This window comes from Hippopotamus amphibius, chromosome 17 (genome assembly GCF_030028045.1).
Source record: "Hippopotamus amphibius kiboko isolate mHipAmp2 chromosome 17, mHipAmp2.hap2, whole genome shotgun sequence".
In the NCBI taxonomy this organism is placed as follows: Eukaryota; Metazoa; Chordata; class Mammalia; order Artiodactyla; family Hippopotamidae; genus Hippopotamus; species Hippopotamus amphibius.
The window spans coordinates 39,104,657-39,132,233 of NC_080202.1; the positions used below are offsets into that span (position 1 = coordinate 39,104,657).

At 55.3% G+C, this 27,577-nt stretch overlaps 2 protein-coding genes across 6 annotated transcripts; one reads left to right on the forward strand and one right to left on the reverse strand.

Moving 5' to 3' along the window:
- Positions 1 to 435: 435 nt before the first annotated feature.
- Positions 436 to 26,595, forward strand: ERBB2 (erb-b2 receptor tyrosine kinase 2). 5 transcript variants are annotated; one of them, XR_009049902.1, is made up of 28 exons: positions 436 to 773; positions 7,227 to 7,378; positions 8,308 to 8,521; positions 9,281 to 9,415; positions 9,699 to 9,767; positions 9,954 to 10,069; positions 10,172 to 10,313; positions 11,200 to 11,319; positions 11,589 to 11,715; positions 15,116 to 15,189; positions 15,278 to 15,368; positions 15,605 to 15,804; positions 16,178 to 16,310; positions 16,397 to 16,487; positions 17,179 to 17,339; positions 18,970 to 19,017; positions 20,351 to 20,489; positions 20,572 to 20,694; positions 20,989 to 21,087; positions 21,369 to 21,554; positions 21,690 to 21,845; positions 21,962 to 22,037; positions 22,347 to 22,493; positions 22,885 to 22,982; positions 23,186 to 23,374; positions 23,616 to 23,868; positions 24,010 to 25,279; positions 26,424 to 26,595. XR_009049902.1 is itself a non-coding variant. In XM_057714274.1 (27 exons), the coding sequence occupies exons 1-27, from the start codon at positions 701 to 703 to the stop codon at positions 24,363 to 24,365; spliced, it is 3,768 nt and encodes a 1,255-aa protein (XP_057570257.1). In that variant the 5' UTR covers positions 436 to 700; the 3' UTR covers positions 24,366 to 25,466. The 5 variants fall into 5 exon arrangements, 3 of the variants coding, with proteins under 3 accessions (XP_057570257.1, XP_057570259.1, XP_057570258.1); XR_009049903.1 differs by having other exon boundaries at positions 24,010 to 24,918; XM_057714274.1 differs by lacking the exon at positions 26,424 to 26,595 and having other exon boundaries at positions 24,010 to 25,466.
- MIEN1 (migration and invasion enhancer 1) lies at positions 25,522 to 26,918 on the reverse strand. Its single transcript, XM_057714277.1, has 4 exons — positions 26,792 to 26,918; positions 26,590 to 26,687; positions 26,065 to 26,141; positions 25,522 to 25,976 (listed from the first exon to the last, which is right to left on the reverse strand). Exons 1-4 carry the CDS (start codon positions 26,878 to 26,880, stop codon positions 25,893 to 25,895), a joined length of 348 nt encoding a protein of 115 aa, XP_057570260.1. The 5' UTR covers positions 26,881 to 26,918; the 3' UTR covers positions 25,522 to 25,892.
- Between the last annotated feature and the right edge of the window lie 659 nt (positions 26,919 to 27,577).

Here is a 27,577-nt window from a genome sequence, read left to right on the forward strand (position 1 = left end):
CGAGAAGGTATACCAGGGAATCCTGGAAGCCGCAGGTTAAACGCAACACATCCCCCTCCTTGACTAACATTCTTACTTGAGGCTGTGCTGGGAAAACCATTATTTGACATTAAAACAAATAGGCATGTGATAGAGTAGGATGCAAACGGCCAGAAATGTTGAAGATAAAACCTGCGACTTGAAAAGAAAGTTAAGGATGGCAGGCGAAAGCGTTTGCCCCGGCCTCCCGGGGGAAGGGGGCCCGATCACCTCCTCTGCTTTGGGGCGTTCTCCGTGGAAACGGGTGAGAAGTGCTGCGGGCAACCCCGGCGTCCGGGCGCTGGGAGCGACGCACCCCAGGCCTGCGCCGAGAGAGGGAGAAAGTGAAGCTGGGAGCTGCCACTCCCAGGGACTTGCTGGAATGCGGTTGGAGGGGGGGGAGGAGGGGGGGCGAGCCGTGAGCGCGCTTGCTCCCAATCACGGGAGGAGGAGGAGGAGGTGGAGGAGGAGGGCTGCCTTGAGGAAGTACAGGAATGAAGTTGTGGAGCTGAGATTCCCCTCCATCGTGCCCGCAGAGTCGAGAGGAGCCCCCGAGGCCGCCGGCCGCCCCGGCGCTGGGTGCCCTTTCCGGCGCGAGCGCCCGGCCGCCTCCCCTCGCCCGCCCGGCGCCCTCCCCGCCTGGTCCAGCCGGAGCCATGGGGCCGGAGCCGCAGTGAGCACCATGGAGCTGGCGGCCTGGTGCCGCTGGGGGCTCCTCCTCGCCTTCCTGCCCCCCGGAGCCGCGGGCACCCAAGGTGGGTCTGGGGTGGGGAGGGCAGGGCGCGGCGCCGGGACCCCGCCGCCCGGGACCCCCGCGGAAGTCCCGGGGGCAGAGGGGCCATCGGAGCTCCCCGACGCGAACTTTCGGGCAGTCCGGGCGCTCAGAGCCGCCGGCCCTCGGCTCCGAGGGGCCAGAGGAGGTGGGGCAGGGGGGCGATTACACCGGCGCGGCTCTAGATGTCCCACCCAAGGGGCTGGCGCCTGGCAGACTCCGCCACGGCTCCGTCACTTGTCAAAAAAAGGTCTGTGAAGTGGTTCACAAAGTTTCCCTCACAGGGTGTCGTGCATGGCGCGCGCGCGTGTGGCTTTTCCCCTTCCTTGAGCCCCCTCAAGCGCCTCTCTCAAAGCCTTTCCAGTTGGCAGCCTCCGCCTCCGGACTGGACTGGGCTGGATTCCTGGGGGTCCCCTCTGCCCGGCCCCCGCCCCGCCCCCTTTCGGCCGAGTGGGCTGAGTGACTCCAGCTTCAGGCAGGATCGGGGTGTGGAGGGGGGGACGGGGGGGAAAGCAACCTGTCCCGCCAGAGCCGGGCAGCAGAGGGTGGCCAGTCCCACGGCAGGGCTGCTTCACGCCGCAGACTGGGGTGGGGGAAGGGGTAGACGTTTGTTTTGAACAAGTCTCCTTAGGGCGGACTCAGGGACGGTGTGCTTTGTGACTGGGAGAGCGTGGGCCACCGGAGGGGTGGCGGTGGGTTTCCTGGTCTGCGGCATAAAGTGGGAGGATTCGGAGGGAGGGATTCCTGGGCGGTGGGAGGGAGGGAGGGAGGCTAAGGAACAGGGCCAGATGCGGGTGTGCTTTGGGCCGGGTGGTCCTGCTTTTTCCTTTATGCTGTGTGTGGGGAAGGGGCGGGGGCAGTGTGTGTCTTGCCCCATCTGTCCATCTGGGTGCCATAACGAGGTGACAGCTAAGGTGTCCTGGAAATAGAGTCTCTGCCAGGTGCTGTGCATGTTTTGTCTGCGTTCCCTCCTCTCATCCTCAGAACAGCCCTATAAGAGAAGTCCTACTAGTGTGCCCGTTTTCTAGGCCAAGACCTGGGATTCAAGAAGTGAAGTAGCAGCCAGTAATTGGTAGGTCCCAGATTGGACCCTCAACCACACCTTTGAAATCACTGCGTTCGTCTACCTGGAACACTGTGGAGGACACAGCTCCCTGCATCGCTGGGTTGTGGGGAAAACATGGAAGGAGAATGAGAATGTTCTAGGCGTAGTGGGTGGTCTCCATGGATCAGGGAGTCTGGAGAAGGGGTGGGTGTCAGGCTGTCTGTGTATGGCCCACGGGCCCCTCTGTCAGAGCTTTGCTGTGTTATCTGAGGGGCGTCTACGCTAGGGTGTTCTTGAGTTGTGTGGTCTGTGTGTTTGTGTGTCTGGGCTTTGTGTGGCCAAACAGCAGTCTAACTGCTGAACTCTGCCCTCAAGGAACTCCCTCAAGAGTTGCTGTAAACAGCAGGAGGTGGCCTTATGCCGCCTTCTTTCTGAGGAAGGAGGCTCCTCTTTTCCTGGAGCCTCCCCTTCCCCTCCCTGTTTCCCAGGCGGGGCATCTTCACCCCTGACCTTCTGCTGGGAAGTGTGAAGCGAGGCTGGGCTGTCAGGACGAGGCACTTCCCTCATCACCTGGGGCTGGGAGTTGAGCAGGTGGAGGGCGGCTGGGTTGCTGCAGTGCTGGGATCTGAGGGGTCGGGTCTTCCACCGATGACTAGGGGCTCCCCAAGTCTTCCTCACCCCTCGGCCCGCAGCTCTGTGTGCAGAGGGAGATATTGGGTGTGTTGTGCAGGGGAATGGCTAAAATGGCAGAGCCCCACCCAGCTACCTCTAGTACTCCCAGGATGTGCCAGGGCTGAGGGCCGGGGCAGGAGTGTGGGGAAAGGGAGAAGGGGAAGGCCCAGAGGGTTGGGATTTTCTTTTCCTAGAGGTCAAGTTTTTGTAAAGTGCAGCAAACACATCTTGCAGAGCTCAGAGTTTAATTCCTAAATGATTCTCCCAACAGCCTCCTTCCTTCTTTTTGCTATCCTCAGGGAAAGTAACCTCATTTTAATATTCAAGAAAAAAAAATTGAAAGATAGGATCAAATGCCAAAAGAGAAAATACATTGTATTACAAAGTCAAATACAAAGCACTTTCATTTTCTCTTGGTTTAGAATTACCCAGACTCTTGCTATATGAACTCCTCTTGCCTTAACTTTTAGAAAATTACAGCGGGCTTCCTATTTGCCAGGTTCTCATCCGTTACAGTTTCATTTCATCTCTGCAACAATCCTGTGAAGTAGGTGCACAGATGAGAAAACTGAAGTTCAAAGAAATGAAGTGACTTAGCCAAGGCTTCCCAGTGACCCAGTAACATCCAGGGCATTTTTGGACTCTGATGAGGAGGCATTGAGTTGATCAGAGGACTTCCTAGGTGGCGCAGTGGTAAAGAATCTGCCTGCCAATGCAGGGGACACGGGTTCGAGCCCTGCCCTGGGAAGACTCCACGTGCCACGGAGCAACTAAGCCTGTGCGCCACAACTATTGAGCCTACGCTCTAGAGCCCATGAGCCACAACTACTGAGCCCATGTGCCGCAACTATTGAAGCCCACGCACCTAGGGCCCGTGCTCCACAACAAGAGAAGCCACTACAATGAGGAGCCTGAGCACCACAATAAAGAGTAGCCCCTGCTCGCAGCAACTAGAGAAAGCCCGTGTGCAACAATGAAGACCCAACACAGCCAATAAATAAATAAAATAAGTAAATTTATAAAAAAAAAAGAGTTGATCAGAGTCTTATTCCATTCAACAGGAATGGGTTAAGCAAAGCCTTAAGGGCACTCAGGTGGCCAGACAGGGGTAGAGGTGCTATTTTGTTATTCAGGTGAATGACTCCCCTAGAATGATTTAGGCTTTAGAAAATGGGGGTGAGCTGCCTATCCCCGCCCCCCACCCCCAGGTTCCCTCTCAGCTCTGGAATCCTCTCTTTCCTGGTACCATCCCGTGTCTACCTTCCTCTTGGGCCCTGCTGGTGTGGCAGGGGACTGAGGGCAGGAGCAGGGCAGAAGCCAGCGGGACCTACAGGGCTCCTGGTGATGGAGGGACCAGTGTGGGGCTGGGGCTGGGGGACTGGTGTAGGGCCAGGCTGGTTGTGCCTGCCCCTGGGTGCTGGGATGATCAGGAAAGAGATCTCCCTCTCTGCACTGTGGGAAACTCCCGTCTCTTAGGAGGCCACCTTTCCTCCCCACCCCTGGGAAGAGAGCCAAAGTAAGGTGAGGGGTGTGTGCTCTCTCAAGGAGTGGGAGAATTATTACAGTGAATGTTTGTGTTGCCTCAGCTCAGTTTACAAAGCCTTGTCATGTTTACAGGCTGTGTCTTGGTTCACTATCTCATCTCACCCTCATGTACTATCTCTGCAGAGAGTAAGAGTTGTTATGGTGTTATTATCCCTTCCTTACAGCCAAGTTCAGGTCAATAAGTATTCACTGAGTGCTTACGAAGTCACAGGCACTGCTGGGCATAGAGGTGAATCTGGTTTGGCCTCTGCCTTCGCGATCCAGGGACTTGATCAAGGTCACACTGTGAGCAGCCCAGCTAGGGTTCTGGCCTAATGACCTGAGCCTGGGCCCCTGGTCTGATACACCAGGTGCATGTGGTGGGTAAGTTCTGGAGTCACTGAATTGGGCTTTGGCCCCATGGATCTGGGGGAGGTGAGCTTTGGGGATGCAGGTAGTGTTCATGGAAACCAAAGGAAGTGTTGGCTTTCATGCTGGTGAGCAAGAGAGGTAGCTGGGGCTGAAGGCTGGTGGGGAAGAAAAAACCCACTTGAGAGCCTCCCAGAGCTGGGACCTGACCACTGACATCCAGCTAGACGGACATAGGGACCGTGACCAGCCTCTGAACAGAAGGCTGGACATGGTGACCTCAACTGGTTGGTCCCTTTGGTTTGGAGACTCTTGATTGGAGTTCATTCATTCATCCCACAAACACTTATCCAGGCTCACTGTGTCCCTGGCTCTGGGCTGGTCCTGCCTCACACTGACTTTGCCCCTGCATTGGCCCTCCTAAGGGGCAAGAGCTCTGGAGACAAAGAGCCCCCCTATCTGGAACAGGACCTCCTACCCACCCCCTGCCTAGAAAAATCAATGAGGGGCAGCGTGAATAAGGGGACCATGGAGATGAATGAGGAGATGGGGAGGGGGAGGGAGGTGTGGAGGGTCCTGGTGAAGGGGAGGGAGGTGGAGGTAGAGGAGGTGTCAGGTTGGGGGGTATTAGCCCCCAAGCCTCCAGCTCCCTAGGAGTAGGTCTCAGGGCCCCAACTTTACCACCTGTTGCAAACAGTTTTAATCAGACTCAAAAACAACCACAAACAAACTCGTGGGGTGGGGCTACTGCTCTTTCTGGTGTTCCCTCCCAGCTCAGCCACTCAGCCCTGCCCGGAGCCTATAATGTAATCAGTGGCATCAACAGAGCTGGTGTGTATTTACCTTTGCACAGGGTGTGGGGTGGGGTGTGTGTGCAGTTAGGCCTAGTGGAAGGAATGTGGGCTCTGAAGTCGGGCAGACTCTAGTTCAAATCCTCCCTCTGTTTCTCACAAGCTTTCTGACCCTGGCAGCCTCAGTTTCCTTCTTTGCAAAATCGAGGTTGTAGTCCCAGCCTCTGGCGGATGAGGCTTCACCCAGAGTGCCTGCCGGGTACACAGTAGGCGCTCAGTTGATGCAGTGGCCTCGTGTTCCCGTGTTGTTTTCCTATTGCCTGGCTACCGCAGCTGGTGTCCCTTATAGGCAGCAGAGGCCACAGGGGGTGGAGACGGGCCCCTGCCCTGGCTCTGCTGGTCCCTGTCCCGGGCTTGGGCCAGGGCCTTGGGGTCTAGGCCTGGAGACAGCTGTGCCTACAAAGCAGCTGAAGCTGCCGAGGCCGGGGGAGGTCCTGGCAGGGGCGTTATTTTGGGCCTGGCCTGCCACCCCCGGCTCCTGTTTCTCTTGGGAGTCTGGGGGGAGGGACACTTGAGTTCTATTTCTCGGCTCTCCCCTTCCTCCCTCTTTGCTTCCTTCCCTATCTAGCCAGAGAGTTGGGAACAGAGACCACTCTGGGTGTTCCTGGGAGGCTGCCAGCTCACGGCCGTTGGCCCAGGCCAGAGCCCTGGGGGCTCGTCCCACCAGCCTTTCCCCCGATTTCTGGAGGCAGGGGCTACCTCTTATTACCCCCCAGGATTTGGCCTTAGGCTCCAAGCTGCTGGGTGAGCAGGAGCCCTGGTGTCAGACCTCAGAGTGGTCTACTGTGCTGTCCCCCTGCATCTGCACAGTAGATTCTCCCACCTCCGTGGGAGGTGGCAGGGGGACCAACAGAGTTTCAGGGCAGCTCAGGCACCTGTGGGTGTGTGGATCTGGGGGTGCCCTCCACCCACCTCCCCCGGCACACCCTCCTGGGCAAGACACGCCAGGTGATTCATCTTCTCACCAGAGCAGAAAAACAAGTTCAGCTGGGCACTTTACTCTCCCCCCTGCTGGCAGGCATGGTGCCAGCTGCTGCCCAGAGCGCCCCCTTACCAGCGCTCGTTTACCCTTTCTCGTATCCCTGGGCTTAGTGAGCACTTCTGGTCTCTGGGACACTGGGCTGGGGTCCAGGTGGGCTGAGCGGCAGTTCATCTCGCTGCCCTTTGGCTGGTGGTTGGCCCCGGGCAGGTGCACAGAACTGACGTAGTGCCCTTGTGGCAGGAGTTTCGTGGCATAGATTCTGCCAGCTGGTTCTGGAGTCCCGCCCTGAGGAGGTGGCAAGGGGGAGGTACCAGCGTAGGAGCCTTTGGAGTAGGCCGCACTCTGGCTCAGCATCTGCAGCTCAGGTCTGCTTGCCCGTAGCTGGGATCTGATGCTTCTTTTCTCTGCCTGGGGGAATTCCAGAAGTCCCTACAGTGACCAGGCCCCTGGGGGTCCCCATGCCCCAGCTATTACTCCAGCTGACCCCCAATCCCCACTTTCCGGGTGGCATTGCGGGGGTGGGTATTGCTTGCTGGGAGGTTGGCATGCGGGTGGCATTGTTTGCTGGGGAGAGGGGCAGGGGGTATCCAGAGGATTCGTGATTCATCATCGCCTCTCTTGGGGGATTTTTACTCGTTGGCCCTGAGTTGTGCCTTTGGGACAAAGGGAGGCTTTCTTTGCCAGCCAACACCCTGGATCAAATGGGCAAGCTCCCTAAGGCTGGCACAGCGGGACCCCCTCTGGATGCTCAGGATGGGCCCAGTCAGGGGAGCCTCTCCCCTGATTTCCCTCCTCTTCCCAAATTTGCAAACTTCCTTTGCTGTTGCACGTTCTGTGGTTACAAGGGACACGGGGCGGAGGCAGGGGGGTCCTTCCATCGTGCTTTCTCGCTGTCTGAGGTGGCATGACTCTGGGGAGTGGGTTGGCAGAGGTGGCCAGGCTGGAGAAGCCCACTGGGCCTCGCGCGCTGACCCATCTTCTCTCTCCTGCCAGTGTGCACCGGCACAGACATGAAGCTGCGTTTGCCGGCCAGTCCCGAGACCCACTTGGACATGCTCCGCCACCTCTATCAGGGCTGTCAGGTGGTGCAGGGTAACCTGGAGCTCACCTACCTGCCCGCTAGTGCCAGCCTCTCCTTCCTGCAGGTGAGGCCCTTGGGCAAAACCCAACCAGGCCCTGATTCCTGCTGGCCTGAGCTCTCTGCTTGCAGATGGGTGGTAGACGAGGCTTCTCCGCCGTATATTTCCTCTTTTGTTGTGGCTCCTCAACTGGGAAGTCCTTTCTGATGTCTAACCCCTATCCATCCTACTGCAAGACCAGTTGACTCCCTCTCTACAATGTGGCTGGCCCGTGGACATCTCTGGGTGGAATGCATCCATTCCTCTGCTAAATTTCTTGCTCTCTTGCCAGCATGATCACCTTCCCTTGTCCAACTGCCCCAGCCACTGTCTCGCTCCTACCTGGAGTAGTGAAAGGGCTGGTGGGTTCCAGGTCCAGTTCTGCCACTGACAAGCCATGTGAATGCTGGCTAGGCCCTTGGCTTCACTGGATCTCAGTTTCCCTATCTGTATATTGGGAGCAATAGGCATGCTCGGACTTCCCCCGGGGGGCCCATTTTGAAGGTCAAATGGGAAATGTATATGAAACAGTCAGGAGAAGGAGCGAAAGTGGAAAGCAACCTCTGGGTTGTGTCCATGGTGCCCCGGAGCTGGGCCACGTGTGTGAAGCTTAGTCTGTCAAATTGCAAGCATCATCTCGTCCAGGCCTTTCCTTTACAGATGAGGAAACTGAGATGCAGAGGGTGGGGCACTCGCTCACAGTTTACAGAGTGCTTCCCCCACCATGATCTTTCTTGGTCCTACTAGAATCTGGTACTACAATCTGGTGCGGGGAGGTAGGGAGCGGCCTTGATCTCCATTTTATGCCTGAGGGAGCAGGACTGCTCAGTGTCTGGGGGTCTTGCCTAAGATCCCCAAGCACAGGGTAACCTTGAGGCAGCCTTGCAGGGGTGGGGGGTGGTAGTGGTCTAGGGCCAGGACCTGCCTCAGCCCTACGCTGCCCTGTCCCCTCCCAGGAGATCCAGGAAGTGCAGGGCTACGTGCTCATTGCTCACAACCGAGTGAGTCAGGTCCCACTGCAGAGGCTGCGAATCGTGAGAGGCACCCAGCTCTTTGAGGACAGCTATGCCCTGGCCGTGCTGGACAATGGAGACCTTCTGGACATTGCCGCCCCTGCTGCAGACACTGCCCCAGGAGGGCTGCAGGAGCTGCAGCTGCGAAGCCTCACAGGTGGTCATCCTTATCATTGAAACTTTCTTCCGGTTACTGAGAGCTGCCCGGGGCCCCTGCTAGCCATGGGGAGGCTTTGTGTGAATCAGAACTGGAGTCCCTTCTGGATGGATGCAAGTGGAGCTAGGGAAGCCGCCCTTGTGAGGATTCGAAAAAGACTTCCCTTCTTCCCAGAAAGTCACAGCTTGTGCCAGCACACATAGTTTGATAATTAGGATGCAGGCTGGGTTTTTGCCCACTCCTTGGCTGAGTGCACGTGTACAGTGAACAACCTGTGTAACTGTACTCAGCAGCCCTGGAGCTGACAGTGTCCCAGACTCTGAGTGCCAGGTGCTTTGCATGTGTAATCCCATCTCAGTCATGCTGTAATCTTGCAAGGGAAGCATCAATGTTATTCTCATTTTACAGATGAGGAAACAGGTTTACGGAGGTTAAGTGACTTGCTTAAGGTTACACAGCTTGTTAGTGGTGGTGAGGCTGGATTTCACACTCTCTCTTAACTGCTTAGCAATGTGCACAGAATAGAGGTGCAGAAGAGGATTGAGTGACATGGACAACTCCTCCCCAGATCTCCATTTGTTCACACGTGTGTGCGGTATTGGTAGGGCTAAAAGATGCTGAAGGAGTCTTCTCCGCCCCCTGAGGAAACCGGGGCCCGTTTAGGAGGCCTGCTCCCCTTTCAGAAGGCGGGCGGGCCCCCTGGGAGGTCAGAGGATGACAGATGGGGCAAGAACCCCCTGATTATTGCCCGCCCCACAGAGATCCTGAAGGGCGGCGTCTTGATCCAGCGGAACCCCCAGCTCTGCCACCAGGACACAATTTTGTGGAAGGACATCTTCCACAAGAACAACCAGCTGGCCCTAATGCTGATAGACAGCAACCGCTCACGGGCCTGTAAGCCATGCTCCTCCCCACCTGCAGCCGTCTCCCTTTCTCACGCAGCCCAGCGGCCCCAGGCTCCTGGTTTACTCCACGCCCCCTCTGCTGCCACACTAACACCACCCATTCCTCTCTCCCGCTGTCTCTTCATCTCTGCGGTTCTCCGTCCTGTCTCCCTCTGCTTCTAGAGCGTGCCCCTGGTTTTGGAGTTCTCTTTTCCAGCCTGGGTCTCTCCCTCGCTATGCATTCTGCTTCCCAGTCTCTGTCCCTCTCACTGCCTTTCTGTTGCTCTCCCCAGGCCCACCCTGTTCTCCAGCATGTAGAGCTCCCCACTGCTGGGGAGAAAGTTCCGACGACTGTCAGAGCTGTGAGTTAGAGGGAAGCCTAGAATCTGGGGGGCAGGGGCCGGGTGGAATAAAGGTGACATGGGTGTGGGAGGGGTGCCAGGCCTCAGCATCCTCCCTGGGACAAGACGTCTCCCCAGAAGGTGATGCTGGTGAGGAGCCGGTGCCTAGGCTGCCCCCCAGCTCTCATCCTGCCCTTTGCCTGACAGTGACTCGAACCGTCTGTGCCAGTGGCTGTGCCCGCTGTAAGGGCCCTCAGCCCACCGACTGCTGTCATGAGCAGTGTGCTGCCGGCTGCACAGGCCCCAAACACTCTGACTGCCTGGTACGTGCCCCCGGGGCCCCAGTTCTCGGGGTGCAAGGGGAGGGGCATCCCTGCACACCAGGGCAAAAACAGCCCAGTGCCCACCAGCTGCCTGTCCCCCAGGCCTGCCTCCACTTCAACCACAGCGGCATCTGTGAGCTGCACTGCCCAGCCCTGGTCACCTATAACACGGACACCTTCGAGTCCATGCCCAACCCTGAGGGCCGTTATACCTTCGGCGCCAGCTGCGTGACTGCCTGTCCTTGTGAGTGCCCAGGAATAATGTATTTTTAGTAGTTTTGATGAGGAGTTTGGTTTATGGAAATGGGAGCCTGTTGTGAGTACTGTCTGCCCCTGGCTTGGAGAGCTGGTCGTGGCAGTTCGTGTTGAGCGGCCTTGTTTTTTCAATAGCAGTGGAGCCGTTGGCAGCAAAGAATAGCAGCTAAGAGCCCACATTCAGGAGCCAGACTGCCTGGGTTTGAGACCTGGCTCTGCCCCTTACTAGTCATGTGGCCTTCTTGCTGCATCTCGGTTTCCTCATCTGTTAAACGGGGACCAAAATAGTCCCACCCTCATCAGGTGGTTATAAAGTTTGAATGAGTTAATATTTGCAAAGCTCTTATAACTGTGCCCAGCTGATACTAAACAGCCCTAAATATTAATTTTTATTCTGTGGTCTAGATAGATCAGAGTTGTATTTACTAGCTCCCCTATTTACTGATGGGCATTTAGGGACTGGCCTCAGAACTGGGGACCTCTCTCCTCCTCTCACGGGAGACCGCAGTGGGCTCTGGTGTCCTGGTCGTTCCCTCCCCCTGGTGGGTGAGAGTACAGAGTGCAGAGCCAGGCCATTTGGGTTGAAATCCCGGCTCCTCCACTTACCAGCATAGTGACCTTGAGTAATTTACAGAAAACTCTGTGCTTTAGTTTCCCTTTTGGCAAAATGGGAATCTAACAGTGCCTATCACACAGGATTGTCGTGAGGAGTGGACGAGTTTCCAGGGCTCAGATACATTGTAAGGGCATTTCAGTATGGGTTGATATCATTCTTATTGTACTACCAGGGCGTGGTCACACGGCTCACGGTTGGGGGGGGGGGGGGTGGGCGTGAAAACCCAGGGCACTTGAACACACGATCTCCATCTCCTCAGACAACTATCTGTCTACTGACGTGGGATCCTGCACCCTGGTTTGTCCCCTGAATAACCAAGAGGTGACAGCTGAGGACGGAACCCAGCGGTGTGAGAAATGCAGCAAGCCCTGTGCCCGAGGTACCCAGTGGCCACCCTCTGCACACCCAGCCTGGCCTGACCCACTGGGCCACCCTCCCCCAGACCCTCCTGGGACCCAATCCTTTTCTCCCACTGACTCTGCCCCTGGCCCTCCCTTGAGCAGTCCCACAAATTCCCCCATGTCTCTGCCCATGTGGGGAGGGGCTATGTGGCCCCAGGAGGAGGCTGTGGACAGGACCCAGGAGGCTGAATTCCTGGTGCTCCACGTGGAGGCTGAGATGGCCCCCTGCCGCCCCCCATCCCCACAGTGTGCTATGGTCTGGGCATGGAACACCTGCGGGAGGTGAGGGCAGTCACCAGTGCCAACATCCAGGAGTTTGCCGGCTGCAAGAAGATCTTTGGGAGCCTGGCGTTTCTGCCGGAGAGCTTTGAGGGGTGAGGATACTCGGAGTGAAGGGTGGGCACATGGCCTGAGGCAGCATCAGGGCAGTCACTGAATCCTGAAGCCCCAGAAGTGGTGGCGTTTCTGAGGGACAGTGGGAGACAGAGGTGGGAGGCCAGGGATGCATAGCAAGCAGGTGGCAGACCAGCAGGGACTTTGGGGTGGGGGGCATTTTTCTCTCTTTTTTGGGGGGTAGGGGGTGGTTGGTTTGTGTTTGGCTGCACCACACGACTTGTAGGATCTTAGTTCCCGACCAGGGATGAAACCCAGGTCCTTGGCAGTGAAAGCGCAGAGTCCTAACCACTGGACTGCCAGGGAATTCCCAGGATTTTTCTCATAAATGACATGTTAACCATGAACATGCACTTGTATGGAGGTCACACCATCCAGATAAAGTAAAATTCTCTTTACATTCATAGTAGCTTTGTTCATCATGGCCCCAAACTGGAAATAATGCAAATGTATATCAATAGCTGAGTGAATAAATAAAGCTGACCCTTGGACATCACGGGTTTGAACTGCCGGGTCCACTTAAATGTGAACTTTTTTCAGCAGATCCGTACTGTAGCACTACGCGATCCGGGGTTGCTTGACTCTGGAACCGTGGATGCAGAGGGCTGATTGTAAAGTTATACTTGGATTTTTGACTTTGTGGGGGGTTGATGCCCCTAACCCAGGCATTGTTCAAGGGTCGACTGTAAAAGGTGGTATATCCATACAGTGAAATTCTCAGCAATAAAAGAAATGGCCCACTGATACATAGAATAACATGAGTGTGTCTCAAAAACATTATGTTAAGCGAAATAATTCAGACAAGGGAGAGTTCACATTGTATGGTTCCCTTTGTTCTAGGATAGGCAAAACACTGTGGGGTCACAGAAATCAGAATAGTGATTATGCCAGGGTGAGGGCCTGGAAAGGGACACAAAGGAAATTTCTAGGGTGATAGAAATGTTCTGTATATCAGTTGGGGTGGGGGATACGTGAGTGAATGCATTTGACAAAACTCATCAAACTACACACTAGAAATCTGCAATTTGTTGTATGTGAATTATACTTCAATAAAAATATTTATTAAAAAAAGGGGAAGGACTTCCCTGGTGGTGCAGGGGTTAAGAATCCGCCTGCCAATGCAGGAGACACGGGTTTGATCCGTGGGCTGGGGTAATGCCACATGCCGTGGAGCAACTAAGCCCATGTGCCACAACTACTGAGTCTGCATTCTAGAGCCTGAGAGCCACAACTATTGAGCCCATGTGCCACAACTACTGAAGCCCATGCGCCTAGAGCCCATGCTCCAAAACAGGAGGAGCCACTGCAATGAGAAGCCTGCGCACTGCCACAAAGAGTAGCCCCCGCTGGCTGCAACTAGAGAAAGCCCACACACAGCAACAAAGACCCAATGCAGCCAAAAAATAAATAAATAAATAAATTTTTTAAAAACAGAGAAAATTTCTTTCAACACTTCCTCCACCTCTACTCCCCTGTCTAGAGGAGATCACTGTTAAAAGTTTGTGTGTTCTTCTAGACCATTCATACATATATAGACACACGCATAGAGAAATGTAGTTTTAGTAACGTGGCGGGGAAGGTTGATTTAAAATGGGAGCCTGTTGTGAGTACTGTCTGTCCCTGGCTTTGGAGAGCTGGTTATGACAGTCTGTTCATGTCCAGCCACCTTGGTCTTTCAATAGCCGTTGAGCAGATGGCAGCAAAGAGTAGCAGCTAAGAGCCTAGGCTCGCCTGGGTTTGAGACCTGGCTTCTACTACTTACTAGTCATGTGAACTTCTTGCTGGGTCTCAGTTTCCTCACCTGTTAAATGGGGGCAAAAATAGTCCCACCCTCATAGGGCGATTATAAAGTTTAAATGAGTTAATATTTGTAAAGCTCTTATAACCATGCCCAGCAGATACTACATGCTCCTAAATGTTAGTTTTTTGGTTTTTTCTGGAGGGGCTGCACTGGGTCTTTGTTGCTGCACATGGGCTTTCTCTAATTGTGGTGAGTGGGGCCTATTCTTTGTTGCGGTGCATGGGCTACTCATTGTGGTGGCTTCTCTTGTTGCAGAGCATGGGCTCTAGGCCCACAAGCTTCAGTAGTTGTGGCATGTGGGCTCAGTAGTTGTGGTGCATGGGCTCAGTTGCTCCTCAGCATACGGGATCTTCCCGGAGCAGGGCTTGAACCCATGTCCCCTGATTTGGCAGGCAGATTCTCAACCACTGTGCCACCAGGGAAGTCCTAAATGTTAGTTTTTCATCTGTAGTCTGGATAGATCAGGATTATATTTAATAGCTCCCATCTACTGATGGGTGTTTAGGTATTTAATTAAAAATTTTTTTTTAATTTTTTTAAAATTTGGAAGCCACTCTAGCCATGTGGGCTTCAGTAGTTGCAGCATGCAGGCTCAGTAGTTGTGGCTCATGGGCTTTGTTGCTCCGCAGCATGTGGGATCTTCCCAGACCAGGGATCGAACCCATGCCCCTTGTGTTGGCAGGTGGGTTCTTAACCACTGCACCACCAGGGAAGTCCCTAATTTAAATTTTTTTAATTTAAATTTTAAATTTTAAAAATTAAAAATGTTTAATTTCCTTAGGTTTTTTATTTTCCCTCTGACAAGTAGTTCTCCCTTGTACATGCCTCTGGGAATAGGGGCCAGTGTCTCTCTAGGCCACATTCCTAAAAGTAGAGTTTCTAGATCAAAGGATACAAATATTGTTTTGATAGATCCTGCCAAACAAGAGCCTGGGCTTTGAAGCTCAGAATGGGAACAGGCAGGCTTGATGGGTAAAGGGTTTAAGTGGAGGGGGAGATGGAGGAGGATGGCAGGGCCGGCTTGTGGGGAGTCATGTCCACTCCCTACTTTTTTTTTTCTTTAAGAACTTTTATGAAGATATAATTGACATACAATAAACTGCATGTATTTAAAGTGTACAATTTGATTTTTTTTTTCTTATTAGTAATGTATATATGGGAATCCCAATCGCCCAATTCATCCCTCCCCAACCCCCCACCCCCACTTCCCCACTTTCCCCACTTGGCGTCCATACGTTTGTTCTCTACATCTGTGTCTCTATTTCTGCCTTGCAAACCAGCTGACCTGTACCATTTTTCTATATTCCACATATATGCGTTACTATACAATGTGTTTTTCTCTTTCTGACCTACTTCACTCTGTATGACAGTCCCTGGGTCCATCCGTGTCTCTACAAATGTCCCAATTTCGTTCCTTTTTACAGCTGAGTAATATTCCATTGTATATATGTACCACATCTTCTTTATCCATTCATCTGTTGATGGACATTTAGGTTGCTTCCATGACCTGGCTATTGTAAATAGTGCTGTGCCCACTCCCTTCTTGGCTCTTATGACTTCTCTCCTAACCCTCTTTCTAGGGACCCAGCCTCCAACACTGCCCCCCTACAGCCTGAGCAGCTCAAAGTGTTTGAGTCTCTGGAGGAGATCACAGGTGGGCTCTGTCTCTCTGAATCCTGCTCTGATGGGGCTGGGGGTCCTTGCCCTCTCCCCAAACCCCTAGCCTCACCCTGTGCCTGCAGGTTACCTGTACATCTCAGCATGGCCAGACAGCCTGCCTGACCTCAGCGTCTTCCAGAACCTGCGAGTAATCCGAGGACGAGTTCTGCATGAGTGAGCACCAGGGGAGGAGGCCTGATGGGGGAGGAGCTGCCCCAGGAGGCCTGGGGGAAGCTCTGGGTGTGTAAGGGGGAGAGTGGGAGTTCTTATTCCCCGGCGACTCCAGCAACCTTTTCATGGGAGTTTGCAGAGTGTGCTGGGGACAGGAGGAAGGCGAGGGTGGCCCTTGCTGACGGGGGAGGGTCAGCAGTGCACGGCCCCCCTGCATCTGAGCACTCCCTCTCCCACAGTGGTGCCTACTCGCTGACCCTACAAGGGCTGGGCATCAGCTGGCTGGGGCTGCGCTCGCTGCGGGAACTGGGCAGTGGGCTGGCCCTTGTCCACCGCAATGCCCGCCTCTGCTTCGTGCACACGGTGCCCTGGGACCAGCTCTTCCGGAACCCCCATCAGGCCCTGCTCCACAGTGCCAACCGGCCAGAGGATGAGTGCGGTAAGACAGGGAGCCCAGCGCTGCATGTGCCCTGTCCGCCAGCATGTGGGTGCGCCCACCAGCCCCTGGCAGCGGCAGTCTGGGACTGACTTGTGCACGTGCACTGCCCGTCCCTGGCACACCATCCTTGACACGGCTCTGGCTGGCCTGGCCTCTTGGCACGGCTTCTAGCTGGGTCCTGCCACACTGCCTTGGCATCCCTGCCTTCCCTTTCCTCTCTGTTCCTGGAACCTCGAACTCTCTCTCCCTGCTTTGCTCGGCACCTGTTCCCACCTCTCCAGACCAGAGCCATGCCCACAGACTCTTTCCCGGGCTCCCTTGGATCTGGAGCTTCCCTTAAGAGTCCCCTTTGACCCCTTCCTCCTCACTGCAGTGGGCGAGGGCCTGGCCTGCTACCCGCTGTGCGCCCACGGGCACTGCTGGGGTCCGGGGCCCACCCAGTGCGTCAACTGCAGCCAGTTCCTTCGGGGCCAGGAGTGCGTGGAGGAGTGCCGAGTACTGCAGGGGTACGCGGGGCGGAGGAGGGCGTGGCTGGGGTGGAGGGTGCACAGGGGCTCCTTCCAGGCCCCTTCACCGGCCATCCTCTCTTCAGGCTCCCCCGGGAGTACGTGAAGGACAGGTACTGTCTGCCATGCCACCCCGAGTGTCAGCCCCAGAATGGCTCAGTGACCTGCTTTGGCTCGGTGAGGTGCTGGTGGGCCCAGAACTGGGTGGAGGGAAGCAGGGTGGGGTTGGGGGGTGGGCTGCCAGGGACCTGGGCGAGTCCAGTAAAATATCCCTGGGGAGAGCTCCAAGCTCAGACCTGAACAGTAGGAGGGTGGAAGGAGGCTGGGATGCTGGGGATGGCACGAGTTTCGGATCCTGAGACCCTTCAGACCATGCCAGGGGCCCAGGGAAGCCTGTGCTCTTGGCTGTGGCTGTGCCAAGGTGGTGGGACCTGGGGGCTGAGGCATCAGACTACCTGGATTCAAATTCAGGCTCCGCTTCCAACCTCGGTTGGTGGTTTCATAAAATGAAAGTTATACTAGTACCTACCCCGTTGGAAGGCAGTAAGAATAAACTTAAGGGTTGGCACAGTGCCTGAGCACAGGAAAAACGTTTCACAAATTAGTTACTATTATTACTTGCTGTTATACCTTAGGTAATACACTCCACCACCCTCACCCCCGTCCCCCCAGGTCCGGGGGTCAAACTTTGAAGGTGGGGAGCTGGGTGCAGAGCAGGGGCAGCAGACACAGCAGGTCTGGGGCTATCCCAGGAGCAAGGTGAAAAGTGTTGCCGAGCAGCTGCGGGAAGTATACAGGGCACCCAAGAGCCTGATCCCGCTGCCCTGGGGGTGTCGGTGTCAGCCCTCCTCCCTTCCTCCCCTCCCAGGAGGCTGACCAGTGTGTGGCTTGCGCCCACTACAAGGATTCGCCCTTCTGCGTGGCTCGCTGCCCCAGTGGTGTGAAGCCTGACCTCTCCTTCATGCCCATCTGGAAGTTCCCAGATGAGGAGGGCATATGCCAGCTGTGCCCCATCAACTGCACCCACTCGTGAGTCTGAGGGCCTTTTCCACAGAAAGAAAAGCTTCATTCCATTCACTCTTGGGCTCTTATTGTAAAAGTGGGACAACTGCCTTTGCTTACCCCAAGACCCTTAATTTTTCATATCTTTTTTTTCTGATCACAAAAGTAACATGTTGTTAAAAAATTTTAAATTAAAACATGAAAGATAAATGAATAGTATTAACAGTTCTATCCCACTGTTAATCCCTTGCAATGTTTTTCCTCCAGTTTTTTTATCTGTGCAGATGCTAACATGTATTAATATTATAACATATAAAATATGTTTGTATACTATTATAATTCTCCAGTTTTTATCTGAGCACATTCTAGTATATATTTCTTTTTATCAAAATGGGATCATAGACCATACATATTATTTGCAAATTGCTTTTTCTCACTCAACATTGCAATTTTTCTTGCAATGTTTTTCTGTGTCCTAACAGTGATCCGCCCTGTTCTTTTTATTTTTTTTCACTTAGTTGTTTTTAATTACACATGGAATATATGCATACATTCTTGTGATACACATTTTCAGCAATATCAAAGTATAAACACTGTAAAGCAGAAGTGCCCTTTCGTCCGCTCCCCCACCCACCCAGCCCCTCCCCTCCCTGGGGAGAATCACCAGGTCACTCTGGTGTGCTCTACACATTTACATAAATGCATTTTACATATATGTTAGGTTGAGTCCTATAAGATTGCTGTTTTTGGAAGTCAAAAATGATCAAGAAACAGCAATTTTATCCAGCTCATCTATTTCTCAGCAATTTCATCTGACTCATACATAATCAGTTTTGGGTTTTGGGTTTGTGCATTTTTTTTTTAAAATTTTATTTATTTATTATTATTTTTGGGGGGGTACACCAAGTTCAATCATCTGTTTTTATACACATATCCCCGTATTCCCTCCCTCCCTTGACTGCCCCCTGTGCATTTTTTAATGTAAATGGGATCATACTCTACATGTAGTTCTGCACTTTGCTTCCCCCTCCCCCACCCCACCCCCCTGGCACTTTATGTATCTTGAAGGTTCTTTCTTCTGAGTGCACATGAACCTACCTCCTTTTTTTTTTCAAACTACTCAATCTGCAGTATGGATGTCGTATTATTTAACCGTGTCCTTGTCCGAGGGATATTGATTGAACTTGTTTGCCCCCCTTTTTTTTTTGGCAGTTTATTGCATTTGAGCTCTATGTACAAGCAAGCATCTTGTACATGCCCCCTAGTGCACCGGTCATGGCATTTTCAGTGTCTATCCTGAGAGGTGGAACTGCTGGGTCACAGTATTGCCAAACTGTCCTCTGCGGAGCTTCTGCCCGACTACTACCCTGGCATCCTCTACAGAGGGGATGGCCAAGCTTTTGGACTTCATGCTCCTGCAGGCGCCCCCCACTTCCTATCCACGACATGGAGGTGCACGGGATGCGGGTTTGCAGACTGGAGAAGGCCTCCCCTGTGGGGTGGTAGAAAGAGGCCTGGTGACCTTGAGCCCAGTTTCTGTCTTTGTCAAATAGGCATCATAACCCAGCCACATCCACCTCTAGGGATATTGTGAGGCTGAAGTGGGTGCAGGAGGTGGTCCCCCAGCCTTGTTGACGAGACTCTCTCTCTCCTGCAGCTGTGTGGACCTGGATGACAAGGGCTGCCCTGCCGAGCAGAGAGCCAGGTCAGCCTGGTCCCCAGGGTGCATCCCACATTGCTCCTCAGTCCCCCCACTGGCCCCTCGGTGGTCACTGCTACAAGGAGGGGGTCTCCAGACATGACACATGTCCCTCCCCAGCCCACTCTTCCACTGTGGATCTGCCTTTTAATTACTTTCAATCAGTGGATGGAGGACCTGCTCAGGATGCTTGGGAGGCAGGGAACAGGAAAAGGTGGTGAAGACATCCAGCACTTCCCCACCCTCCAGTAGCTAGGGGTCTCCTAAGGGACACAGGCAGCCTTCAACTCCCTGGGACTCAAGAGAAGAGAGCACAGCTGCAGCACTGAGGATGGGACAATGAAGTCTTAACTGGGGGACCTCAAGGAGGAGGTGGCATGTGAGCCAGGTCTTGAAAGAGGGGCAGGTATGTCACTTGTATCAGGAGGAAAGCAACCAGGCAGCATGGTGGAGGGGTCAGGACAACCTAGGACATGCTTGCTGAAGGTTCTGCTGCAGTGGGCCGCCGAGTAAGCTCAGAGGAGGGAGTAAGAAGTGAAGTCTGAATCAGGTCAGGGCCGGATCTGGAGGGCATAGGCTCTCCCTCACCATGAGGCCACAGGCCCTGTGATGCCCATCACTGCCATCGTTGGATTTGATTTCTAGGCAGGGGGTGTTTTGGGAAGGGCTTTGGGGAGAAAAACAGATTGGACTCTGTCCTAGGTAAGCATCTGTCCATGACACAAGCATGTATTCGAGGCCTGTGATGTGCCAGCCCTTGGCTAAGCAGGGGAGGGGCAAGGATGACAATGATGTAGGGTCAGCACCCAGGAGGTCCTTCTATCCCAGGATGAGCTGAGTCTTGAAAGATGACCTCGTGCAGAAATGGTGGTCCAGACAGGAGTAACAAAGCCTGGGGGGTGTGGAAATCATGACCTATGGGTGAAAATTTTGGCTAGAATAGCAGAATCACTGGATGCATGTTCCTGGGCCCCACCTCATACCGCAGTCAGAATCTCGGGGGTGGGGCTCCAGACTCTTGCCTATCCACAAGCCCCCTGGTGACTTTCGTCAGGAAGTTTTGAGAACCCTGGGCTAGAGTCAGGGGCAAGAGCACAGACAATTTGGAGATGTGGGTGGAGATGGTTTTGAATGCCCAGCAAGGAGTCTGGACTTCATTCTGGAGGCAGTAAGGAGCCAAGGGAGGCTTTAGAGTAGGTAAAACAGGGTGGGAACCTGTGGGTCACCCTTCCAATTTCCCTTTCCAAACGCCAGTGACCTTCATGCCCCTCCATGGGACCCCTTCATCCCTCCTGCCCCAGACCAGTCCCCAATCCCTGACCCTGGCTCCTGCCCCCAGCCCTGTGACGTCCATCATTGCCGCTGTGGTGGGCATTCTGCTGGTCTTCGTCGTGGGGCTGGTCTTCGGCATCCTCATCAAGCGAAGGCGGCAGAAGATCCGGAAGTACACAATGCGGAGGCTGCTGCAGGAGACGGAGGTGAGGCGGCCTGAGGGCCTCTCGCTTGGCCTGGGGTCTGCGGCCCTGCCCACGGCACTGACGCACCCCCCCCTCACCCTAGCTGGTGGAGCCCCTGACGCCTAGCGGAGCGATGCCCAATCAGGCTCAGATGCGGATCTTGAAAGAGACGGAACTGAGGAAGGTGAAGGTGCTTGGATCCGGAGCTTTTGGCACCGTCTACAAGGTCAGGGTGGGGCCAAAGTCCTGGGGTGGGCGGTCCCAGAGGATGCGTCTGGGTGTGGCCAGGGTCCTGTTGGGAAGACAGCCAGGGGCTGGGGGCGGTGCTGTTGGGCAGGGCAGTTACAGATAAGGGGATTGGGAGTGGCGGTGGGCCTAAATGGTGAGGTTGTTGCTAAATACTGGGGTTGGCCCAAGGGTGGGGAAGGGGATCGGGGGCAAAGGTAGTGACCCCCTGGACGACTGCAGGCTGGATCTGGCCCCGCCTTCTTCCTGCTAACATCCTCCTCCCTCTGCCCAGGGCATCTGGATCCCCGATGGGGAAAATGTGAAAATCCCAGTGGCCATCAAAGTGTTGAGGGAAAACACATCCCCCAAAGCCAACAAAGAAATCTTGGACGTAAGCCCTTCCACCTTCTCCAGCTGGAAGTACAGGGGGGACCCCCCAGCTGCAGGTCTGGGCTCTGAGCTCTCTCTTCACTGGGGTTTTGGGAGACGCTTTGTGATCCCCCAAACTTCTACTCTTAACCTCCCTACTCTGTGGGCCGTGGTTCTGGTTTGTGATGAATGGGGTTGGATTGGGTGAGAGTCCCCAGCCATGGCTTGGTCCTCCGGAGGGGTGTGCGGTGGTTGGGAGTTAGTGGTTTCCCATACCCTCTCAGTGTGTACCCTTGCTCCCAGGAAGCATATGTGATGGCTGGTGTAGGCTCCCCTTATGTGTCCCGCCTCCTGGGCATCTGTCTGACATCCACGGTGCAGCTGGTGACACAGCTTATGCCCTATGGCTGCCTCTTAGACCACGTCCGAGAACACCGTGGGCGCCTGGGCTCCCAGGACCTGCTGAACTGGTGTGTGCAGATTGCCAAGGTATGTATCTCGGGGGCCGGGGCTCTGCAGGTGTCCTTGGGAGTAAGCCTCTGTCTCCACTCAGGGTCAGGATTGGGAAGGTTTCCTGGGAGGGTTTTGGCAGAGCAAGGTCCACAGAGATGCCTCCGACCCCAGGGGATGAGCTACTTGGAGGACGTGCGGCTCGTGCATAGGGACCTGGCTGCCCGGAATGTGCTGGTCAAGAGTCCCAACCATGTCAAGATTACAGACTTTGGGCTGGCCCGGCTGCTGGACATTGACGAGACGGAGTACCACGCGGATGGAGGCAAGGTTAGAGGAGGGAGCAGAGTGAAGCAAGAGGGAGTGGGGTCCGGCCCCTGGGAGAGCTCAGAATGGCCACCTCCCCACCACACCTGGCTGGAGGACTTCCTTCTCTGCTCTCCCAGGTGCCCATCAAGTGGATGGCGTTGGAGTCCATTCTCCGCCGGCGGTTCACCCACCAGAGTGATGTGTGGAGCTATGGTGTGTGATGGGGTGGGTTGGGAGGGTGGACACAGAGCCGTGGCCCTAGGGGGGATGTGGGTGGAAGGATGAGAGCTGGGATGGGGCAAATTAATGGACGCCTTAGCATGAATGTGGGGAGGAAGGAAGGGGCTGCCAGTGCTGCAGTCTGCCAGGGACTGGGGAAAGACTGGGTATCTCCTGCCCTTAGCACTGCAGCCCTCCCCTCCTCCCCCCATGGGTGTCAGGCTCTTGGGCAGAGCCTCTGGGGCTCAGTACACTAAAGCTCCCTCTGGTCCCCCCCACCTCTTAACCCTGTCTCTGCCCCAGGTGTGACTGTGTGGGAGCTGATGACTTTTGGGGCCAAACCTTACGATGGGATCCCAGCCCGGGAGATCCCTGACCTGCTGGAGAAGGGGGAACGGCTGCCCCAGCCCCCCATCTGCACCATTGATGTCTACATGATCATGGTCAAATGTGCGTGGCTGAGCTGAGTCGGCTGCTTGGAGGAGGAGTGGGAGGTCCCGGGTGGAGGGGCCTACAAGGGGCATGGGAGGGGGCCAAGAGCAGGATGGTATGGTTAATGGAGCCTCAAAAGGGTCTCACTTCCCTTTACAGCACCAGTCCAGAGGAGCTATCAAGGACCAGCTAGAAAGAGATTTATATGCAAAATAAAAAGGGAAAACTAGTAGAGATTCTCAAAGGTTCTGGCTCAGGATCCAAGTCTGGTACCTCTTCTCTACCACCTGAGGGCTTTGGACTCAGTTACTAAACTGGGGTTGTCTAGACCAGGGGTGGGGCTGGGGTGAGAGGCGCTGCACACAGGCTGCAGCCAGAACTGAGATGCTGGGCTCCTGCCCACCCCCAGGTTGGATGATTGACTCTGAATGTCGGCCGAGGTTCCGGGAGTTGGTGGCTGAATTCTCCCGCATGGCCAGGGACCCCCAGCGCTTTGTGGTCATCCAGGTACTGGGCCTTTCCACGCCATCCCTGCCTATGGCTAAGAGCACTCTCCCTTAGAGGGAGGAAAGGGAGATGATTCCTGGGCCCCAGGCCTCCAAGCCCAGCCCTTGCCTGACTTGGCAGACCTCTGGCCCTCCCTGAGCCTCCCTCGGGAGGCTGTGTGCTGGGCTGGCGAGAGGCTATCACTCTGTCTCCCTTCTCCCAAGAATGAAGACTTGGGCCCTGCCAGCCCCTTGGACAGCACCTTCTACCGCTCGCTGCTGGAGGATGATGACATGGGAGACCTGGTGGATGCTGAGGAGTACCTGGTACCCCAGCAGGGCTTCTTCTGCCCAGACCCTGCCCCGGGTGCTGGGGGCACGGCCCACCGCAGGCACCGCAGCACATCCACCAGGGTCAGTGCCCCCGGTCACACTGTGGTGGGTGTGTCTGGTTACCTCCTCCGACCCCAGTGGACTCCGATGTCCCCCAACCATCACCTCTCATGGAGGAGACCCCATTACCCCTAAGAAGGATTCCTACTGCTTTCCAACTGTGACCCCATTCTTTCCGCAGGGTCTTTCCTGTGACCCTGTCACCTCTCTTGGAGTCTCCATCATGAATGACCCCTATTATGACCTTCTCTGTCATCCTCAGAGTGGCGGCGGTGAGCTGACACTGGGGCTGGAGCCCTCCGAGGAGGAGCCCCCCAGGTCCCCATTGGCGCCTTCCGAAGGGGCCGGCTCTGACGTGTTTGATGGTGACCTGGGAATGGGGGCAGCCAAGGGGCTGCAGAACCTCCCCCAGCATGACTCCAGCCCTCTACAGCGGTACAGCGAGGACCCCACAGTACCCCTTCCTCCTGAGACCGATGGCTACGTTGCCCCCCTGACCTGCAGCCCCCAGCCCGGTACGAAGTCCAGGCCCTGGCTGAGAGGTTGGGGGGTGGGGGCTGGGGGTGCAGAGCCCAGGGCGCACTGTGGGGGCCGTGGCAGCCGCCAAGACAGAGGGGTTCCTGCCCCCAACGAGCCTCCTCCTCTTGTCCTTTCAGAATACGTGAACCAGCCAGAGGTTCGGCCACAGCGCCCGTCACCCCTAGAGGGTCCTGTGCCGCCTCCTCGGCCTGCCGGTCCCACTCTGGAAAGGCCCAAGGCTCTCTCCCCTGGGAAGAACGGGCTTGTCAGAGACGTCTTTGCCTTGGGGGCTGCCGTGGAGAACCCCGAGCACTCGGCACCCCGGGGCAGGGCTGCCCCTCAGGCCCACCCTTCCTCAGCCTTCAGCCCAGCCTTTGACAACCTCTATTACTGGAACCAGGACCCAGCAGATCGGGGCTCTCCACCCAGCACGTTTGAAGGGACCCCTACGGCAGAGAACCCCGAGTACCTGGGTCTAGACATGCCCGTATGAGCCCAAAGGCCAGGGCCGCTGAGGCCCTGCTGAACCCTCAGGGAGGGTGGAAGGCCGGACTTCTGGCCCACGTCGGGACGAGGCAGGAGAGGGCCCTTGGATCACGTCCAGGGGAGCCTGCCATGCCAGGAATCTTCCTTCCTACTCCACCTCCTAGGTGGCTGAGGGTGGCCCACGGTGGCTGGAAGAGGGGGCCACACCAGGGAGTCTTGACTGATTTTGGAGCCCTGCCCTCGCCCACTCTAGGGTCCACTGGATGCTACAGTCACAGTCTCCTTCCCTGAGGGAGCAACCCAGCCTGACTTCTTCCAGATCCTTGGCACTGAAGAACTTAGGGAAGCTGGGCCTAGAAAGGGAAGAGGCCCCAAGGGGGTGCCTAGGAACTAGAGCAACCCATTCCGAGACTGTCCCCGGGACCTCGCTCTGCCCCTGGGAAGAAGGGAATGGCAGCAGTGCCCAGATCCAGTCCTTGTACAGAGTGCTTTTTTGGTTTTGTTTTTACTTATGTTTTTTGGTTGTTTTGGTTTTTTTTTAAAGATGAAATAAGGACTCGGTGAGAGTGGGTATTGTGGAAGTGGGGGGGAGTCCCTGGGGTTGGGAGAGGGATGTCGCTTCTCCACACCCGCTTTCTCCATTTGCAAATATATTTTGGAAAACAGCTGGACACCAGCCTATCTAGGGGTAGCTCTGAGCCATCCCTTTACGGCTCACCTCCTAACTCACACTCAGCTCATCTTTCCTGGAGGGACTGGCTAGGAATCCTCGGAAAGCTTGAATGAGAAGCATACTTCCAGTCTCCCGGCTCTTGGATTGGGGGAAAACTGGGAGTTGGGATTCTGATCTGAGAGCCCTTTGATGACCTGATCATTCTTGCTTAGAAAAAAAGAAGTCCTAAGGCCACCCACCAGAATGGGGTAATTTCCTCCCTGTAGGTAGGGGGAGTCAGGGAAGGATGGAGGAAAGAAGATGCAGTGTCTACTGTGTGACTCAGTGTCTACTGTGTGACTCCGAATCATTGAATTAGAAGTAGCTATCCAGAAAAACCCCACCCAGACAGCACAGTCAAGTTGGTGGTATAAAGGCTAGGCTGGCCTCTGTCCCCCTCACCTCCCTCCCCACAGTCCCAAACTGGACATAAAAACACATACTAGTGGGCACGGGTGTTTGCAGTGCCACTTTATTGCCAATAGCTGACATTGCCTGGGGCTAATGGAAAATAAATTAGAACCATGGTAGCATCTGATAGGTATGGCTAAGCTGGAGAGGGGAGCAGGTTTTTGTGGCACTGATCCTGGGAAAGGGGTATAAGGTGGCTATGGAAATGTCCATGGAGAGGGTCTCTTCCACCCCTAAGACCACAGAACCATCTATTCCCTCCAGGTACCCAAACGGGCAAAGTGGAGGCCAGGGTCTCTTAGCTACCAAGAGCTAAGTGCGGTGGGAGAGGCAGTGGGGAGCCCTCAGCAGGACCAAAGGGGCGACCAAGGCTTGGACCCCAGAAGAGCAGGAACTCAGAATCACGTGTAGTCACAGGATGACGCAGGGAGGGCGGCTATTGGTGATCTTTTCTAGGGGCTCTCCGTTACTGGCTCTTCGGATGGCCTCAATGAGCTAGAGGGCAGAGATGTGGAATGGGATGATTCATTTGTTGTAGGGGCAGGGTGAACCAGGGGGTCTTCCCAGCACTGCAAGTACTCACATCTTTCTCATAAGGAAAGCCTCCATTCTCCAACTTGGAGAACACCAGTTGTCCATTGATTTCGATCTCAAAGGCCCCTGGTATTGAATAAACGGATGAATGAACTGTATCCTGAGAAGAGGCAAAAGTCAGGGGAGGCCCTCCAGAGGGGGTCCCTCCACACTTCTTAAGACTTAACACTGGCTCCTTCATGTCCTTCACCGGCCCCATCAGAGACTCTCAACGGCTTCCCAACCCTGGTTCAAGCCAAAGGAACCTAAGGGAGGAGTGACCTGTGTGTTACTGAGTTGAACTTAACTCAGTAAAGGGTTCCCTCCCCTCCAACCCTACACTTCAGTCTCACCCATTTTTCCCCACAGGCTTCATCTGTGACCCCCCTCACCTATGGAAGGGGACTCAAGTGGGCTGGACATTTTACTATGTGCCAGACATTGCTGGACACAACATAAAACAGCCGATGTCAGAGCTAGAAAGTGGTAGAGCTGGATTTAGAACACTGACTCGGCAGGTGTTCTTTGGCCTCACCTGTGCCTCCCAGGCGCGACTCGATCTCTATGCCAGGATACTGCTCCTTCACGGCACTCGCCAGCTCCAGGTAGGTCGCTTCGAAGCCGCAGGGTTCACTAGGGAGAAGATACCTTGAGGTCCGCTTGGGTTTCGGGGAAGGTACCTCCGGTGGACCCACCCTCGTCCGGCCCGGATCCCCCCACTGGCCGGAGCCGCTCACCAGTACTCAACCACGATGCGGACCCCACTGCCCGGTTCGATCTCCCCGGGAGGGGGCGCTACGGACGTCGGCCCTGTCTCCCCGCTCATTGCTGCCGGCTCCCCACTGCCGCTGCTTCCGGGTGTGACGCGACGCCGCGGGCACGTGACGAGGCGGGGCGGCGCGTTTCGTCCGGGCGCCCCCTGCAGGCGGCTGCAGCTGCTATGTTTGACTCCGTCACGAGCTGGAGGGGAGGGCTGGGCTGGGCTGGGCTGGGCTGGGCGGATGCGCCCGGACCACCTTTCCTGGCCCGCGTTTTCAGCGCCGGACCGTCCCTGCACCTGGTGTCCGCTGGACTTAACTGTCTTATTTAATGAGATGTCTTAGACAGCAGAGTGCTTTCCAGTTTACAAAAAGAAGAGAAAGTAGAGCAAGCGGACGCAGGGCCTGGGGTTGGCTGATGGTCTGGAACAGTCGCCATTTCTTGCCAACATGCTGATGGTATTTTAAACCACTCCATAGTTACGCACTCAGGTGTTTCTGACTCAAGCTCTAAACTGCAGGCGCAGCCTGGGCAGTCGCCGCCTGTCGCCTGCCTTTGGGAACTTTAGGCTTTCAGGTTTCTATTTCGCAGGCTGTGTGCTGCGCACCCAGTTCCAGAACCTCCCCGTCTCATCCTAGTCCCGCTGCAGAGCTGGCTTCTTTATTCCCATTTTGTAATTAGAAACGGAGGCTGTCTCCCCGCCTCTTCTCTCCTTGGAGTCCCACCATCGTATCCTCACACTCATTTTTAAACAATCCAGTGAC

Coding starts and splice junctions, on each gene's coding strand:
- ERBB2 (XM_057714274.1), top strand. CDS start 701: ATGGAGCTGGCGGCCTGGTGCCGCTGGGGGCTCCTCCTCGCCTTCCTG. Junction 11,320..11,588: donor CAGCAAGCCCTGTGCCCGAG/GTACCCAGTGGC, acceptor CCATCCCCACAG/TGTGCTATGGTCTGGGCATG. Junction 16,311..16,396: donor GAGTGCCGAGTACTGCAGGG/GTACGCGGGGCG, acceptor TCCTCTCTTCAG/GCTCCCCCGGGAGTACGTGA.
- MIEN1 (XM_057714277.1), bottom strand. CDS start 26,880: ATGAGCGGGGAGACAGGGCCGACGTCCGTAGCGCCCCCTCCCGGGGAG. Junction 26,142..26,589: donor GTCGCGCCTGGGAGGCACAG/GTGAGGCCAAAG, acceptor ATTCAATACCAG/GGGCCTTTGAGATCGAAATC. Junction 25,977..26,064: donor GCTTTCCTTATGAGAAAGAT/GTGAGTACTTGC, acceptor TCTGCCCTCTAG/CTCATTGAGGCCATCCGAAG.